This window comes from Manis javanica, chromosome 12 (genome assembly GCF_040802235.1).
Source record: "Manis javanica isolate MJ-LG chromosome 12, MJ_LKY, whole genome shotgun sequence".
In the NCBI taxonomy this organism is placed as follows: domain Eukaryota; kingdom Metazoa; phylum Chordata; class Mammalia; order Pholidota; family Manidae; genus Manis; species Manis javanica.
In genome coordinates, this window is record NC_133167.1 from 41,531,027 (window position 1) to 41,547,925 (window position 16,899).

The following is a 16,899-nucleotide window of genomic DNA, read 5'->3' on the forward strand; positions in this document are numbered from 1 at the left end:
ATGAAGAGTTCCCTTTGTTTGATCTTCCTTCAACTTCCTTAAAATTTCCTCTATCAATAATTTCACTACTGCAAATTCAAACAGAAGCACAGTACCTTAAGGAAGGAAGTCCCACTCTTTGTTGCATTTGAAATTCCTTTAAAAATGCTGGGTTAATACTTGCATCTCTGCTGATATTATTTGTTATACGAAGGAACTGACTGGGCTTATTCCTGCACTCCTTTAGTAGTATGCGGAAAGCATTTGCATTGTAAGTTAAGTAGCCAAGAGCACAGGAGCAAGCTGTGCGGACCTAGGTAAAGAAGAAACAATTCCTCCTTAAATACTGAGCTTTGTTCTTAAAATATCTAACCCAGTGGTCTCATTAGAAATTTCACAGGAAAGTCTTTATAGCTATGTATAACAAATACATATGTCAACCAGTGGCAATCTATAGATGGAAGCATAACAGCCATAATTTTAGAGAGGGCTGCCAACTGCCATTGATTTCTACTAGGTCTCAATTCCTATTACATTTTTTTAGAACCACCAGGAGTTTAAGGAAAAGCCCACCAATTGAATCAGAATCTCTTGGGGATAGAATCTGGGTATTTGTGTTGTTCTTTAAATGCCACAGGTGATTTTAATGTTTAGCCAGAGGAAAAAACATTGAGTTTTAACTAAGAGGGTTTCAGTCTTGATTATGCCTTACAGTCACCTAGATAGCTTGAAAATTATTTGCACCTGAATTCCACCCCTTGAAACTGATTTAATTTTGGAGGGGTGCAGCCTGGACATTGGAATTTTTCAAAACTGCTCAGGTGGTTGTAATAGGAAGCCAGAGAAGAGACTGTAGGACAAAAGTAAGTTAAAAATAAGACACACAGGAAAGCAACTCAGTTTTCCACTGGTGAAAAGAAACAAGCACAAGTGTCAGGCCACAGAATTCCAGAAATAGTAGCCATTTTCTTCTTTGAAGGAAATACCTCTGCCTGTGACCTGAAGTAATTAGGTTGTCATGTGATTAATTAAAGTATAATTTTTGGGGCAGTTATTAGGAAAATCTGTTAGTGGTGGCATAAGAAATATCATAGAATGAAAATAAACCAGGCCCATGCAGGATAATAGAGGGTTGACATATTGGTCTTTATATTGGCAACTGACTGCTATACATGCCTGTATATCTTCCACATCTTGAACAGTGGTTCTCAGTTTATGTTCCCTGGACCAGCTGCTTCAGCTTCTGCAAACTTGTTAGGAATGCAAATCCTAGGGTGTTAGGTATTCTGATCTAAGGTACTACATCAGAAACTCTGAGAATGGAGACCAGCAACCTATGGTGATTCCAGTGTACCCTGAAGTTGGAGAAACACTACCATAGACTTTGGGGGAGAAGTGTGGGGGAACACTACACACCCTCATCTCTAACACTGTCTGGCAGGTAAAGAAAACTGTCCATTGGATTCCACTTTCATTCATTCCAAATAATCACAGAAATGACTTAGATCATAAAAATGAACCAGTTTTTATGAGATATTTTATAAATGTTTTAATTATACATTTCTTTATCAGTATACTTTTTCATAGATTGAATCTTAAATACTGAAGTTAAAACAAATAAGCACAATTGTGGGAACCAAAATTGTGTATGGCAGATGTAGTATTCAAGAAATTATCTAATTTTGAGTTAGTAGCATGAAGTATTATACAACAGTCAACTTACAGAGAAATTAGCCCACAGAAGTGAGAGAGGCAATTATATTTTTAGAATAGTCAATTTTAGAATTATTTTTGTTTTTACCTCTTCTTTTCCTGAATACAAATGATAGCAGAGCCGTTGGATCGTCCCTAATGTGGTAAATGCTTCTGGAATACCAGCTCTAGAATGAGCCAGGCTAGCTATTAAATTCCCTATAAATTAAACAAGAAAAAATGCTTGTTATTTAATTGATACAAACTGACATACTGTGCTTTTGTTCATTTACACAAAGTATTAAAAAGGTTTGAATCACAGACATCTCTATTAATGAAGTGTTGGGAGGATAGTGTATGTTAAGTGTAGAATACACTTTTGCCAAAATTATCATGGCTTTGTTTTCTGTCTCAAATAGTAAAGGTTACATAGTTTATTTAAGAGTGAGGAATTTTGAAAATAAGAGGTTTTCTTCCTCATGACTTCAGAATATATTTTGTTTTGAAGCTCTAGGGTTTTTTTTTTTGTGACTTCGGATGTAATAATTGAACTACCATATAATATGTCCTTTATGTAGTTCTAATAGCTTTGAGTTAAGAAGAGCATAATGGTATTTTAAAATCAAGCAATGTATTGTTTATTGAAGTTTAAATCTAAAATCAAGATTTTGCTGTAAAATGAAATGTTTTGGGATTGGAAATAATAAAGTGATCTGATAATTAAATAAATGTGCAACTACCAGCTTAAAATTATTTCATTTGAATTCATGTTTTTGGAGCTTTCATGTGATATTTTTTCACAGTATTTTTGCTATGTTGGAGTAAGTTTAACACATTTTAAGATAATGCATTTTTACATTTGTGAATGGATATTATATAGAGATATTAACTGGGTTTTTGTTTTCCTTGTATTTTTTTCTGGCCTCCATTATAAGCCAAGAAGGCTTTTATATTGATTGCTTCAAGATGGGGAGGGCCAGATTCTATGCCCTAGAGCAAAAATTGTCTGAAGATAACCTTTCTTTCAGGCTTATATTTTAAAAAGCCAGAGTTTATAAAAGGCATTATGCTGGGGAGAAGAGCGAGAGGTGTCTTTAAAGATAGGACTAAGAATTAGGAAACAAATGGAGGAGGACAGAGAAACTAAGTCTAAGAAGTAGAAATAGTTCTAGTGGAGAATGGCTAAGTAGTGCACAAAGGGAAACTGGACACTTGCCAGCAGAAATCCCACGTTCTGCAAAACTTCACCTTTGGAGCCTCTTCTAGGAACCATGTTGACTTGGACACTAAGCTCATCGTTTATTTTACTTACACCTAAGGCTTAAATATTCTGCTTTGCTTGAGATACACTGGACATACATTTGACTCTAGAGGTGTGTATGACTCTGATGGTGGAGTGCAGAGAAAGCCCAGTAATTTTTGAGATTGAAATCGTACCAGCCTGGGGAAATTAATATTTGAAAGCTAGTTTGTTTCTTGCATGTAAGAATTTGTGGAGTAGAATTTAAACCCACTACAATTGTGTTTCAGAGTCATGAAAGTACTGTGACAAATTAAGAATGTTAGATAGAAATATATTTAGTAATTTCTTTTAAACATATTTTTCTTAGCTAGTTTCCAATAGAAAGTTTTAGTTTGCTTGAATTTTCCTTCCATATCAAGTAAATATACTCCATAAAAAAATAATTCTGTGGCAGCAAGTGGAGTTTCCTTTGCTGCCTTCAGTTATCCTTGTTGGTTAAAAAATAAACACCATATTTATTTTTTGGTAGTAGTCACCCCATATGGCTGTCATTCCAATACTGTTTGTGTTGAGAATGATCAAGTGAGTTAACTTACTGATCATCTCAAGAGTTAGGTCTGGAGTAGGTAATAGTTACACAATTATCTTTAGGTGTGTAGAGAGCCCTCTTGGGCCATTTTGTTTTGCTACTTCACATAGCAATATAGGAAAATCCTAAATGTTAGCTAAATATGCACAATTGGTCAAAAAAGAAACCAGACAGGTACATCAGTATAAATCTGCCACTACTGCTATTAATCAGTGTGTAACTTGGTGGTGGTCGCTAGTAATTGGATTCTCATTTCATACTCTGGAAAAAATTATTAGGGGTTCGAAATGTAATTAGGAAATCAAAAAGACCATGTTCAGAGTTGACTCTGCTCCCATTCAGGACACAGAGTAGACTCACATTGCTCCATGTAGACTTAACACTGGTTCATTCCTCAAACTGTGTGACAGGTGTATCAGACTTATTATTTTATCATTGCTCAGATTATAAGAAAGCTTTTTCAAAAACAGTTTTATGTGAGTACAGTTAGCTTCTAGTTATTTCTTACCTGTCAAGACAATAGTAGTGGAATGAATTGAATATAGACTATCTGCTAAAATAGTAACGCCTCTTGCAGATAAAGTAATATGGTCCACATCTATAATGACTTTAGCTAATACAATAATCTAAAGAAAAAAAGCATAGAATCATTGAACATTTTCTACTCATATTTTCTAATTAAGCCTTATGTTTAGGGGGGCACTTCTCAGGAAGGTAGAAGGAATCATTTGGTATGATTCAGTAGAAGAGAAAGCAAGTGGCAAGGGAGGAGTTTGCATACTTGTTCCTGTCTGATCACTGCAGTGACAATAGTAGGCCATATTATTATTTCTTCAGTGTTTGCAACCTTTGCATCCTAGAAGTATGGATTCATAGAAAATACTAATACTAAAGGTCAGAGGATAGAAAAAGAAGAGAATAAGACTAGGAAGAACCCAGATACACATAATTGTCACAGGTTGAAGAATCAGGGTGATCAGCTAAAGATTTGCAAATGAATACTTGTGTTGAGCACTACCACATTTCTCTCTTTCCTTGTAATCAGGGGGTGATGAAAATACTACTATCTGCCTAGCAACCTGACAGAGTTGTTCTAAGCATCAGCTGAAGAATAAAGGCAAAAGTGCCATGTAACTTGTAAAATTCTATATAAATGAAGAAATCCTCATAGGATTTTTTATCAGGTGGAAGGGTCTGGTGTGAAAAATACTGTGAATTTTACAAATCAGTAAACATTTTTCTAAATTCCTTTTTTAAATTTTTTCTATTTTCAAGTTTTCACTAAGAAAGATTTATTGATTTGAAGTTTTAATTTCCAGTTTTATACCTGAAATGCTGCCATTGCCTTTTCAGTTTCAACTGTAGATTCAAGAAAAGGTTCCAAAATTGATATGGTCATTATTCCACTTTCCAGTATTAAGTATTGTTGCAAACGATTTTTGAAGGCAAAAAGGGCTAATGCATAGCCTGCTCTTAAACAAATATCCTGGAAATGGAAGAAACATGCATTATCTTGAACTTACTTCATTTATCATGTTATTAAAGGTAATAGACTTTTAATTATTATCCATTCAAATACAGCTAACCCTCAAGCAATGCAGGGGTTAGAAGTGCCAAACCCTCCTCAACTTTGTGCATTGGAAAATTCACATACTTTTGACTCCCAAAATGTTACTACTTAACTACTAGCCTACTGTTTACCAAAAGCCTTACTGATAATAGAAGCAGTTGATGAACACATATTTTGTGTATTTTATGTATTATATACTATATTCTTACAATAAAGCAAGCTAAAGAAAAACAATTTTTCAAAAAAATTTTTCAGATCTCCCCCAATTTTTCCAATATATTTATTGGAAAAAATCCATGTATAAATGGACCCCTGAAATTCAAACCTGTGTTGTTCATGAGTCAACTATGTATTACAGTCTTAACTCTGGGAATAAAATTCTAATGACATTATTGGGGAAAACAGATAATAAATTTACCCCAGAGTATTACTGAGAAGATAAAATAGGAAATTAGGTTGTGGTATTGGGGAAAAAAAGAGAAAAAATTTTTTTATTTTCATAGGGAATGTTAAGATTACCAATTATGCAAATTAATACTTAAATGGTAATAGGAAAGTCCATAATTTCACTAACCCTCAACTTTTTGTTTCAACCTACTTTTATTTTCATTTCAACTTTTCAAAGTACAATTGATATATTAAGCCTTCCCTTACATAGCATGCTATTATTGCATTTTATGCATTGTGAATGACCTCTATCATTTCTTAAGATAGGTTTATTTGTAAAATTCTATTGACATAAATCCTAAGAGGAGTTCTAGAAAATGATTTTAAAATCACATTTTAACATTCAGGGACTGGGCAAACAGAGCGAATTTTCCCTTAGAGTCAGTCCACTTGCCAAACATGAAGAAGTACGGTAGATCTTCCAGCAAGACCCAAAAAATGGAATCGTATCACTAAACATTATTTTTAATATTTTAGTTGAACAGTTTGGTACACAGAGAGAGAACCACTCATCTGAGTGAGTTTCCTCATGCTATTCTTCACCTTTACATAAAAATGCTCTGTTGTACCTACTGGAACATTTACAGGTAAAATTTTATGGTGCCTGAGATTTCCTTCGAAAATAATATAGGGAGAGCAAGTAGGTATATGCATGAAATAAAACTGGCCATGAGTTGATAACTGCTGAAACTGGGTCAGGGAATATTTTAAGTTTTTTATGCTATTTTCTATTCTATATATGTTTGAAATTTTCTGTAATAAAAATTATGTGTATCAAAGTAGTCATCTGGCCAAAGGCAAGAAGAAAGACATTAGGTACAGTCAAGGGAATAGGGTCCAGAAAGTGAAGCAGGTGGTAACAGTCTGGGATGAAAAGGAGAATGATTGAGAGTGGAATGGGAAGGAGAAGAAAAGGGAGAGAACAGTGTTCCTGAGGAAGAGATATTGAAAATACAGTGTTGAAGGAACAGAATGGAGAGGAATGTGGCTGAGGGAGTCAGTCAGACATAAATTCAATCTCCTCACCCTGTTATCCCCCATATTACTGTGGCAGCTCTTCTGCAGCCTCTTGTGTACCAAAGTAAATTTCTATATTTAAAAAAAATGCAACTACTTCCTTTCTCCCCTTACAACTCTTTCTTCCTCCAAAATTTCCCAGAACTGAGAGAGATAGTTGGCAGTTTTCTTCCTTGATTGATAAATACACTGCAGACAACAAAATTTCTCCTGTTTCTCTAGGGTTAGTGCTTTTCAAAGTATGGCCCATGGAACAGTAACAGTTCACAAAATGGTTGACAACAAGATTATGGAAACTGAGAGGAAGCAGTTAAAATAAACAGCTCTTCCTTACAGTTAAATATCAATTAATGTAGAAGGAAGAAGGGAAATTTTCTGAAAATCACATTAGGTAAATGCCACAGTAATCGTTGCATCAGTGGATGCTAAAATTGGTGAATAAAAGTATAATGCAAGACAGAATATTTGCATAGTCTCAAAATATCTCACCTCAAGATAATTGTTAATTACAAACAGAAGGACAGAAACTTCACAGTGAGAAATATGGCGGACTTCATGTTAACCAAGTACCATTGCCAGTTAAAAGATATGTCAACATCCTATAGCCCCTGAAATGATGCACTGGGAAGGTGAATGAAGGAAACTGCATCACTTCTGTGGTATTCTTGCCAAAGTGCATTATCTCAAATTAATCATGAAAAAACATCAGATAACTCAAATTGAAGGACATTCTGCAAAGTAAGTGGCCTGAACTTATCAAAATTGTCAAAATCATGAAAGGTGGGAAAAGGAGACTAAAGAGACATGATTAGATGCAATGAGGGATCCTGGAATTCTGGAACAGAAAAAGGACACTGATAGGAAGATTGGTGAAATATAGAAAAGGTCTGCAGATTAGTTAATAGTGTAGTTCAATGTTAATTTCCTGGTTGATAACCAGGAAAGCTGGATGAAGGATACACCAGAACACTCTATAACTTTTGCAAATTTTTGGAAAGCCTAAAATTATTCCAAAATTTAAAGTTTTTTAAAATTATTTTTTTAAAAATTATCTCTCCATAACAAATTGCTAGAAAAAGGCTATTCCTTGTGTATCACAGTAGAGTAAAAATGTGTATTTAAAAAAATAATTAGAAATAGTAATTTGTAATTATTCTCACAATAGTTTGAGATGCAGCCCTGTAGAATATTGGGTAAGAAGTGGATGACTGAGGGGTGAAAGGTCATAAAATTAACTTAAAGGTTTGATGTATCCAGGACAGAAAACATTCATTTTTGGTTAGTCTCCAAGCATTAAAATTGCTATATTTCAAAGGTGAAGAGTACTGTGAAAAACATGGAACATATTCTACTATTACAAATTAATGACCTACCAAAGGGCTTTTACATTTCTTAAATAACATATTTAAATATTGCCATGAAAAAGATACAATGATAATTTGAGGATATGGTCTAAAAAACATTTTTTTCTAAATGAGCTCTAATGTTTTGTAAACGTATTACCTTATCTTGTGAGTGAAGAAGATAAAGGACATCAGCATACTTAAATCCTTCATTTTCTTGTAATTCATTCTGTAACAGGTCATTCCCTAGGACAATGCATGCCAAGGAAAATGCCACTTCAACCTAAATATGTGGTTTTCAGATATTAATTTATTTTTCACTCATGGTTTATCAACTTATCTATTTCATTATACAGACATATACATGGGATATACGAATTCAAAGACACTTTAAAAACCATTGATTCCAGTCTTCTAACTAGTATTCAGAGAGTGGCATTTATAGCCTCTGGAGGAATGTCCCTTGCAATTTTTAACAGCTGGGAAAATGTCCTTTCTCTGTGTGCCAGCACAACCACAAAGCTCCATTTGAGGGCATGGGGAAAGGCAACCAGGATCAGTAGGACATGTGAGGAGAAATTATCTTAAGTGCATAGTTGTATCCCTTCCACATCTAAAAAAAAAATTTTTTTTTTAATTTTCTGGCATGGTTAAATAGCTGTTTGGAACTGCTTGTTGGCTCCTGACCATTGAGTTTGAAGGCTTTAATGGAACACCTATCAATTAAGCCAAGCACTGGGGAGAAGTCCTTAGGAATAGTTCTCCTCCTCTAATTCTGGAGTCATTTAATGCACATTCTGAGCCCTTGAGGAGTATGTAAATGTTTACTATGGGAATGCAATAGATATGTGTTCTAAATACTGTATTATAAATTTCTAAGAAAAATGTTATGAATTTGAAAAGCATGATTATTACTGCAAAAATATTTTGTTTACTGTAAATTCTCATTTAAGGAAAAATATTGAAATGTATTGTTTTAACATGTTTAAGAAATTGAAAATATATACTGAAATATAGATGGGTACAATTGAAGTAAAGTGTTTTGCCATGAAAATGAATATTCTAAGAAAATACTTTGATGTGGCGTTTCCCATAGTCTTTTGAAAATTATTCATACTTTGAAAGTGAGTGTAGTCTTTACATATAATGCAAGCCAAAAAATTGCTAGTATGTGCTCCATCCTTTATAATCACTTCCATAGCCAGAGAAGCCACATAATTTATATCTTTTCTGATAACACATTCCTTCAAAGAAATAATATGTTTACTTGCATATTTTCCTCCTATGTTATTTCTATTTTCTCATTTCCAACAAAGCCCATACCAAATTTTGAAGAGAAATGTATTTTTTTCTTATAATTTCCTGCCTGGCCAACTATAGATGTCCTGAATTTCCAAAGCCATAGTAAAAGATTTGAATAGGTGTGAATGTCATTTTATTAAAGGCATTTTACTAGAAGTAAATAGACGAGTGAATGACTCTTTAACAATTCATTAATTCTTCTTAATGTCCTCACTTGAGAAAACTATTGCTGCTACTAGGTTACTAGGTAGAAGGTAGGTTTTGGTGTAACCCTGACAGGATTCACTTATATTTGAGAAATTCTGCTGTGTAAATCAAACATCTTCATTATATCCACTCAGTTTTATTAATCAATATTTGAGGAAGTAGGAAAGAAATTCTATGAATAATCAAATATCTAAGGAATAAAACTTCTTTGATGAGTAAAGACAGAAGACTTTCTTATTATATTTGAAAAAATCATATTTTAATAAAATTTACTATCTTGGTAGCACCTTTTTGTTTGAAAGATTAAATATTTTTATTATACTTGTAAACTTGCATAACGATAAAAAGGATTCTTTAGAAATCATATTTCAGTTAAATTTTACAATATTAGAAAAAAACATAAACCTTATATGTACCTTAATATTAGGAGAAGGGTGATTTCTCAATAGTTGAATGAGTACTGGAAAGGCATTTTCCTCTACAACAAAATGTTGACTAATGGGATTGCTTGTATGGGCAACACCTGTAAGAATCCACATGTCAATGGGAGTATTTTTTCCATCTTGGAAATCGTAAAATCAAACATAGCTTGATATGTTTAGTTGACAAAGTGTTCTAGCATAAATGGTTAGTAAATTACAAAGGGAAATGCTCTATTGACGCTATTTACCTGAATTAATTTTTTAAAAGGCAAAGTGAATAAACATGGGAAATTTACTATTAGAAATGTGGGTTCAGTTTTCTAATAGTCACAAAACAAAGAAATGAGAAATGCTAGACTATTAATGAATAATATTACAAAAGTTACCATTTATTAAAGAATTATTGTATGCAAAAGTACTTAAGCTTATAGTTGCTATTGTTTTCCATAAAAAGTTTTATGAAAATGACTAGAGTAAATTACCTGTTTAAAATTTCTGGGTTCCTTAAATACACATACTAAAAAATAATCTATCTCCTTTTATAATATGCTACTTAAATTGCAGGCATAATCTCAATGAAGAAATGTAAGTCATGTCATCTCTTTCTAGTGGACATGAAGAAAATTTGAATTCTATTCTTTTGCCAATAAATGTCACAACAGATATATAGTGGGTTTATATACTTAAATATAAATACAAGATTGGGCCTCTTTACAGACAATGAAGAGACGCCATCTACTTACTATGATTTTTTTTTTTTCTTGAAGAAACTGGGGGAAATAGAAGATAAATAGAGATAAAAAGAACACTTTTATCTCCTTGTCTCCTACTCCCCTACTGGCCACCTGGGGATGTGCACAAACACTAATCACAAGAAAGTTCTTCCTTCAGCTTGACAGGTATTGAATTCCTAATGCATCAGACACTGAGTAGAAAGTAGGACTAAAAAGAGGAATTAGAATCTCTGCTCTCAAGGGGTTTATATTTTATAGGGGAAGCAACTGTTTAAATATGTGATTTCCATACTGTGCAGTAAGTGTTTTAATAGAGGTAAAGAAAAATACACTTGAAGTGCAAAACAGGGATTGCTTAATTCAGAATAGGTGGAAAATGAGTAGGTAGAGACATTTCAGCAGGGAAAGATGTTAGGTGTGGGTCTCAAAAAATGAGGATTTTTACTAATAATGATTATGATGAGGGTGGTGGTGTTACAAGAAGACTACTCTCAAATCTTTGACTGAATATTCACATGTTAATAATGAGATGAAACTCCATTAAGATGAGAAAAGAACCATGACAACATTCTTCAACCAGCTAGAACATTTTTGGAGGAAATACAGTGAACTGGAGATAAATTTTGTTTCCTCTTTTCTAAAAGAAGCATTGTACAGTCAGGTCCATACATTCATAAAAGTCAACAAAGGATCCAGCTTTTTGTTTTTCGTTGGTCACTCACTGACAGTTCCACCGCATTTTTCAGATATCCCAAAATGTTCATTCCTTTGCGATGAAAAGAACAACTAGACCGAGTGACCACTTTATAAGCAAAGAATTGTTAAGGAAAGAGACTGGAATTGAAAAATGTGCACCAGCCTTAGAAACTCTTCTGTCTTCAAAAGGATACACTTCTTAAGTTTCAAAAGAAGAAATATTTTTATCCTAAAATTAAAAAATGAGATGCCTTTAAGTGAAAGAGTCAAGGCTAATTGTCTTTGTTTTCTTTAAAAACTAGAGTTTTCACTTTTACAATATGATGTTTCAGACTCACCACATGCCTGCTCTGACTCCTTTTAATGAGGAACAGTATTTAGAAATCAAGATTTGGGTTCTAGGTATGCTCATTACTACTGGAATATCATTGCTTCTAGACTCTTAGCAGGGCAACACCAGGAAAATACATACATTTCCAATTTTCAATTCCAGTCTAATGTCACAAGATTCTTTATAGCCTTCCCACATTCTGTATATTTCTTCTCACAGTGAGAACCCAGTAATGTCAGCACATTCATTCATTTGTTCAGTCCTACAATACGTACAGCACTGGTTCAGAGCTGCTACACCCATAACAGTAGGAAATACAAATCCACTAGGAATTCAAAACTCTAGACTGATAGAAAATTCTTAATTATATGCTTTTTACTCTTGAAAGTCTTGGAGAGATAAAATAATTATACTAGCCTTTTATATATTGAATATGGTGTAGGACTCTAACAGCAGAGTAGAGAGGAAGAGATATATCTTACTCATATTTTTAAAAATTGAGAATAAGTTTACAGACCAATACAAATGGATCCCACTGCTCTGATGACACTCAGAAGTGTGCCTTCAGCTAGTTCACGAATTCGTAGTAAGCGAACCAATGGTGCAATACCATTCCCTTCACATATTTTATTTTGATGCATCCTGCTGTCTTTACTTAGAGCTATGACCGCTTCACCTCCTGGCAAAGAAAAGTGAGAAATATATCTGATACTACGATGCTCTGTTCTATATTGTGCAGATTTATGTATAGAAAATAACTTACCAACATACTGCATCTTAGCTGATGGTGACAAAAGCATATTTATTATAAGGGTGTATCCAATCTGTTCTGCCATGTACTTCTGTTGTTTCAGTGTTTGTCCTGCCAAGGCCCAAAGTGCTACAGCTGCTTGTTCCTTAACATCTATTTGAAATGCCTGTTTAAAAAAATATTCCATTCATTCAATGGACATTTAATGAACACTGAAGGAATGTATGTTTTATATAATATTCCAGAATTGATTTTCATTTCTTTACAGCTAATTAAATTCAATATTGTCTACTTTGTCTAAGAAAAATGGTAAGTACTCATAAAATTCCTACCTTGAGGAGTTTTAAAAGATATTTACTTAATGATTTTTCCAGAAATGCTTTCTGTATAGGAGGGTTGTAACTTGCCAATGATTCCACAGCCATTGCACCCTTCACTTGGACACTGACTTGTTTCCCTTTGAAAAGAGCCACCAGAGGAGGAATGGCTCCTTCCAGGGCCACCACATTCTGAACATCCTTATTGTCACGTGAAACCTCAGCAATTGTAGCAGAAGATACAGCCTTCAACACATCTTCAAATGAATTCAAGAACCAGTTAAATATATCTTTTACAAAGTAAGAATATTAAAGTGCAGCACATCATTAGTTTCCCATAAAAAATCAAATTTATAGTTAATAGAAAATTTAGAAAGTAAAGAAAAATGGACAAAAGAAATAAAACTCTGGATTATCACCATCCAAATGCAAACATTTCATTTAATCATTTCTAGTTTTTATGCATATAGTTTGGTGTTATACACATATTTAATATAGTTGTTCTATAAACACAATATTCTATTCTACAGTTTACTACCAAAACATTTCCCCACTTTTTTATGAACATCAGTGCCTCCTAAATATTACATTAATGGGTGTACTATATTTCCTTATCCATTTGCATATTTAAAAACATACATTGTTTCCACCTTTTCACTGTTTTAAACAATGCTTAGGAAAAATTTTGGCACACAAGGTATTTCCTTCCTGTCTGTATCTTTTTCCCTTAGTATAGAGTTCCAGGAATTACTGGAATAATTTAATATATCCCAGTAAATTGCTCAAAAGTGATAATAGCATCTCACCCTTCCATAGAGTATGAGCGTACCAATGTTACTGTGTCTTTTTAATTATATATATTATCATTAAGAATAAATATAGATAAATTTTGCTAATTTGATAAAAAATTGTCTCATTTTATTTTGTATTTTTAGTTGCTGGTGAGTATAAACATTTTCATATATGCTTATTATCCAGTTGCATTTGTTCTTTTAAACTTTATAGAAAAATGCAAGAATAAGTTAGAGATTCATTTACAAGATTTAGCAACAATTGATATTTTTTGCCCAAACCAATCTTTACTATGATATTTGAAAAATATTAATTTTCCAAATCTGTAACTCCCTTCACATTTATCAGTTGGCATTCCACTATAAAGAAGAGCTCTGCCTACTTATTTATTTTGCATTTATCCAGTCATCAAGACAAACTCTTGGATTTTTGCTTTACTTTTGAGTTATAATCCATTAATTTCCTTATTTGCATTGGTAGCCAAATTGTCCAAGATTTAGCAGTTGTCCAACTTGAAGGACTAGTGGGGGCCCCTTCAAGTTGGCCTCTGTTTCCTTTAGATATACCTCCATCATTTTTTATAGTATTTCCTCACTTTTACAATATGATGTTTCAGACTCACCACATGCCTGCTCTGACTCCTTTTAATGAGGAACAGTATTTAGAAATCAAGATTTGGGTTCTAGGTATGCTCATTACTACTGGAATATCATTGCTTCTAGACTCTTAGCAGGGCAACACCAGGAAAATACATACATTTCCAATTTTCAATTCCAGTCTAATGTCACAAGATTCTTTATAGCCTTCCCACATTCTGTATATTTCTTCTCACAGTGAGAACCCAGTAATGTCAACACATTCATTCATTTGTTCAGTCCTACAATACGTACAGCACTGGTTCAGAGCTGCTACAACCCATAACAGGAAATACAAATCCACTAGGAATTCAAAATATATTTGGTTTTTTTCTCCCCTAGACTAAGGCTATATAGTAAAGCACTGTTCGAAAGTTATTTGTATTCTTTTTTCTTTTTCTTTTTAAATCTAGTTATGTAATGCATTTTAAGAACATTCGGGGAGAGATTAAAGATGGCGGTGTGAGAGGTGAGACAGAGAACTCCTCCCCAAAACCACACATAACATAAAAATATAGTTAATACAACTAATCCTAAAAGAGCGACAGAAAAGAAGGCTGTGCCAGACTGCATACACCAGGAGAACAGAGCAGACCTCACGAAAAAGGAGTATATATCAATGATAACCTTAAAAAAAAAGAAACCCTAGGCAGTGGCCGCCCCTCTCCTTGTTACCAGCTCTCGAGAAATTGGTCATTGTCCCCTGTCAAAGGTCCTCTGACCATTCCCACCACACAGAAAAAAAAAAAAGAACACAAGGTTCATTTGTTTCTGTTTGTATTAAATTTTAGTTTCCCCCTTGTAGCCTTGTAGAGTTAATAGTTAATGCATTTTTAAAAATATATGACGTGTTTCCAAACGTTAAAACTTTTCCAAAGGTGTTTTTGGATTCAAGCATCTAGACTCTAAATCTACCATTTGTTCTTTCATAGATGATCTATTCGGGTTAATTATCTTGATTAAGGTCTTATCAGTCTATATACCCACTTTATAGTCAAGTATATAAACTTTTTTTTTGCTTTTAATGTCTAAGCCATTCATTTTTTTTAAACCCATTGATTTCTAGATGAGTGCTAAACTCAAGTAACTTATTTTTTTGGTATCATTAATCTACAATTACATGGGCAACATTACAGTTACTAGACTTCCCACTTGGTCAAGTCGCCACCACATACCCCATTACAGTCACTGTCCATCAGCGTAGTAAGATGCTATAGAGTCACTACTTGTCTTCTCTGTGTTGTACAACCCTCCACGTGCCCCCTGCCTACACCATGTGTGCTAATCGTAATGCCCCTATCCCCCCCTTATCTCTCCCTTCCCACCCATCCTCCCCAGTCCCTTTCCCTTCAGTAACTGTTAGTCCATTCTTGGGTTCTGTGAGTCTGCTGCTGTTTTGTTCCGTTTTTTTTTTTTGTTGTTGTTCTTCTACTCCACAGATGAGTGAAATCATTTGATACTTGTCTTTCTCTGCCTGACTTTTTTCACTGAGCATAACACCCTCTAGCTCCATCCATGTTGTTGCAAATGGTAGGATTTGTTTTCTTCTTATGGCTGAATAATATTTCATTGTGTATATGTACCACATCTTCTTTATCCATTCATCTACTGATGGACACTTAGGCTGCTTCCATTTCTTGGTTATTGTAAATAGTGCTGCAATAAACATAGGGGTACATATGTATTTTTCAAACTGGGCTGCTGCATTCTTAGGGTAAATTCCTAGGAGTGGAATTCCTGAGTCAAATGGTATTTCTATTTTTAGTTTTTTGAGGAACCTCCATACTGCTTTCCACAATGGTTGAACTAATTTACATTCCCACCAGCAGTGTAGGAGGGTTCCCCTTTCTCCGCAATCTCACCAACATTTGTTATTGTTTGTCTTTTGGATGGTGGCGATCCTTACTGGTGTGAGGTGATATTCATTGTGGTTTTAATTTGCATTTCTCTGATGATTAGCAATGTGGAGCATCTTTTCATGTGCCTGTTGGCCATCTGAATTTCTTCTCTGGAGAACTGTCTGTTCAGGTCCTCTGCCCATTTTTTAATAGGAATATTAGCTTTTTGTTTGCTGAGGTGTGTGAACTCTTTATATATTTTGAATGTCAACCCTTTATTGGATCTGTCATTTATGAATATATTCTCCCATACTGTAGGATGCCTTTTTGTTCTCTTGATGATGTCCTTTGCTGTACAGAAGCTTTTCAGCTTGATATACTCCCACTTGTTCATTTTTGCTTTTGTTTCCCCTGCCCCAGGAGATATGTTCATGAAGAAGTTGCTCATGTTTATGTCCAAGAGATTTTTGCCTATGTCTTTTTCTAAGAGTTTTATGGTTTCATGACTTACATTCAGGTCTTTGATCCATTTTGAGTTTACTTTTGTGTATGGGGTTAGACAATGATCCAGTTTCATTTTTTTACATGTAGCTGTCCAGTTTTACCAACACCAGCTATTGAAGAGGCTGTCATTTCCCCATTGTATATCCATGGCTCCTTTATTGTATATTAATTGACCATATATGTTTGGGATAATTTCTGGACTCTCTATTCTGTTTCACTGGTCTGTGGGTCTGTTCTTGTGTGGGTACCAAATTGTCTTGATTACTGCGGCTTTGTAGTAGAGCTTGAAGTTGGGAAGCAAGAACCCCCCTGCTCTATCCTTCCTTCTCAGGATTGCTTTGGCTATTTGGGGTCTCTTGTGGTTCCATTTGAATTTAGAACTATTTGTTCCAGTTCATTGAAGAATGATGTTGGTATTTTGATAGGGATTGCATTGAATCTGTAGATTGCTTTAGGCAGGATGGCCATTTTGACGATAGTAATTCTTCCT

General features: G+C 34.1%; 1 protein-coding gene across 11 annotated transcripts in view; it reads right to left on the reverse strand.

The window, feature by feature from the left end:
- Positions 1–16,899, reverse strand: part of ANKAR (ankyrin and armadillo repeat containing) — a 71,123-nt gene that overhangs the window by 4,220 nt on the left and 50,004 nt on the right. For 9 of the 11 annotated variants that reach the window (XR_012123639.1, XR_012123638.1, XM_073218526.1 and 6 more), the window contains 9 exons: positions 12,656–12,897; positions 12,336–12,489; positions 12,090–12,251; positions 9,806–9,912; positions 8,041–8,163; positions 4,831–4,989; positions 4,012–4,129; positions 1,781–1,890; positions 96–292 (listed from right to left, as the gene is read on the reverse strand). Coding sequence is in view for 8 of the 11 variants with exons in the window: in XM_073218526.1 (XP_073074627.1) it covers positions 96–292; positions 1,781–1,890; positions 4,012–4,129; positions 4,831–4,989; positions 8,041–8,163; positions 9,806–9,912; positions 12,090–12,251; positions 12,336–12,489; positions 12,656–12,897 (1,372 nt within the window). In the remaining 3 variants the exon portion in view is untranslated. Of the gene's footprint in view, positions 1–95; positions 293–1,765; positions 1,891–4,011; positions 4,130–4,830; positions 4,990–8,040; positions 8,164–9,805; positions 9,913–12,089; positions 12,252–12,335; positions 12,490–12,655; positions 12,898–16,899 lie in introns of those variants that run through there. The other 2 variants (XR_012123640.1, XM_073218529.1) reach the window with 2 other exon arrangements.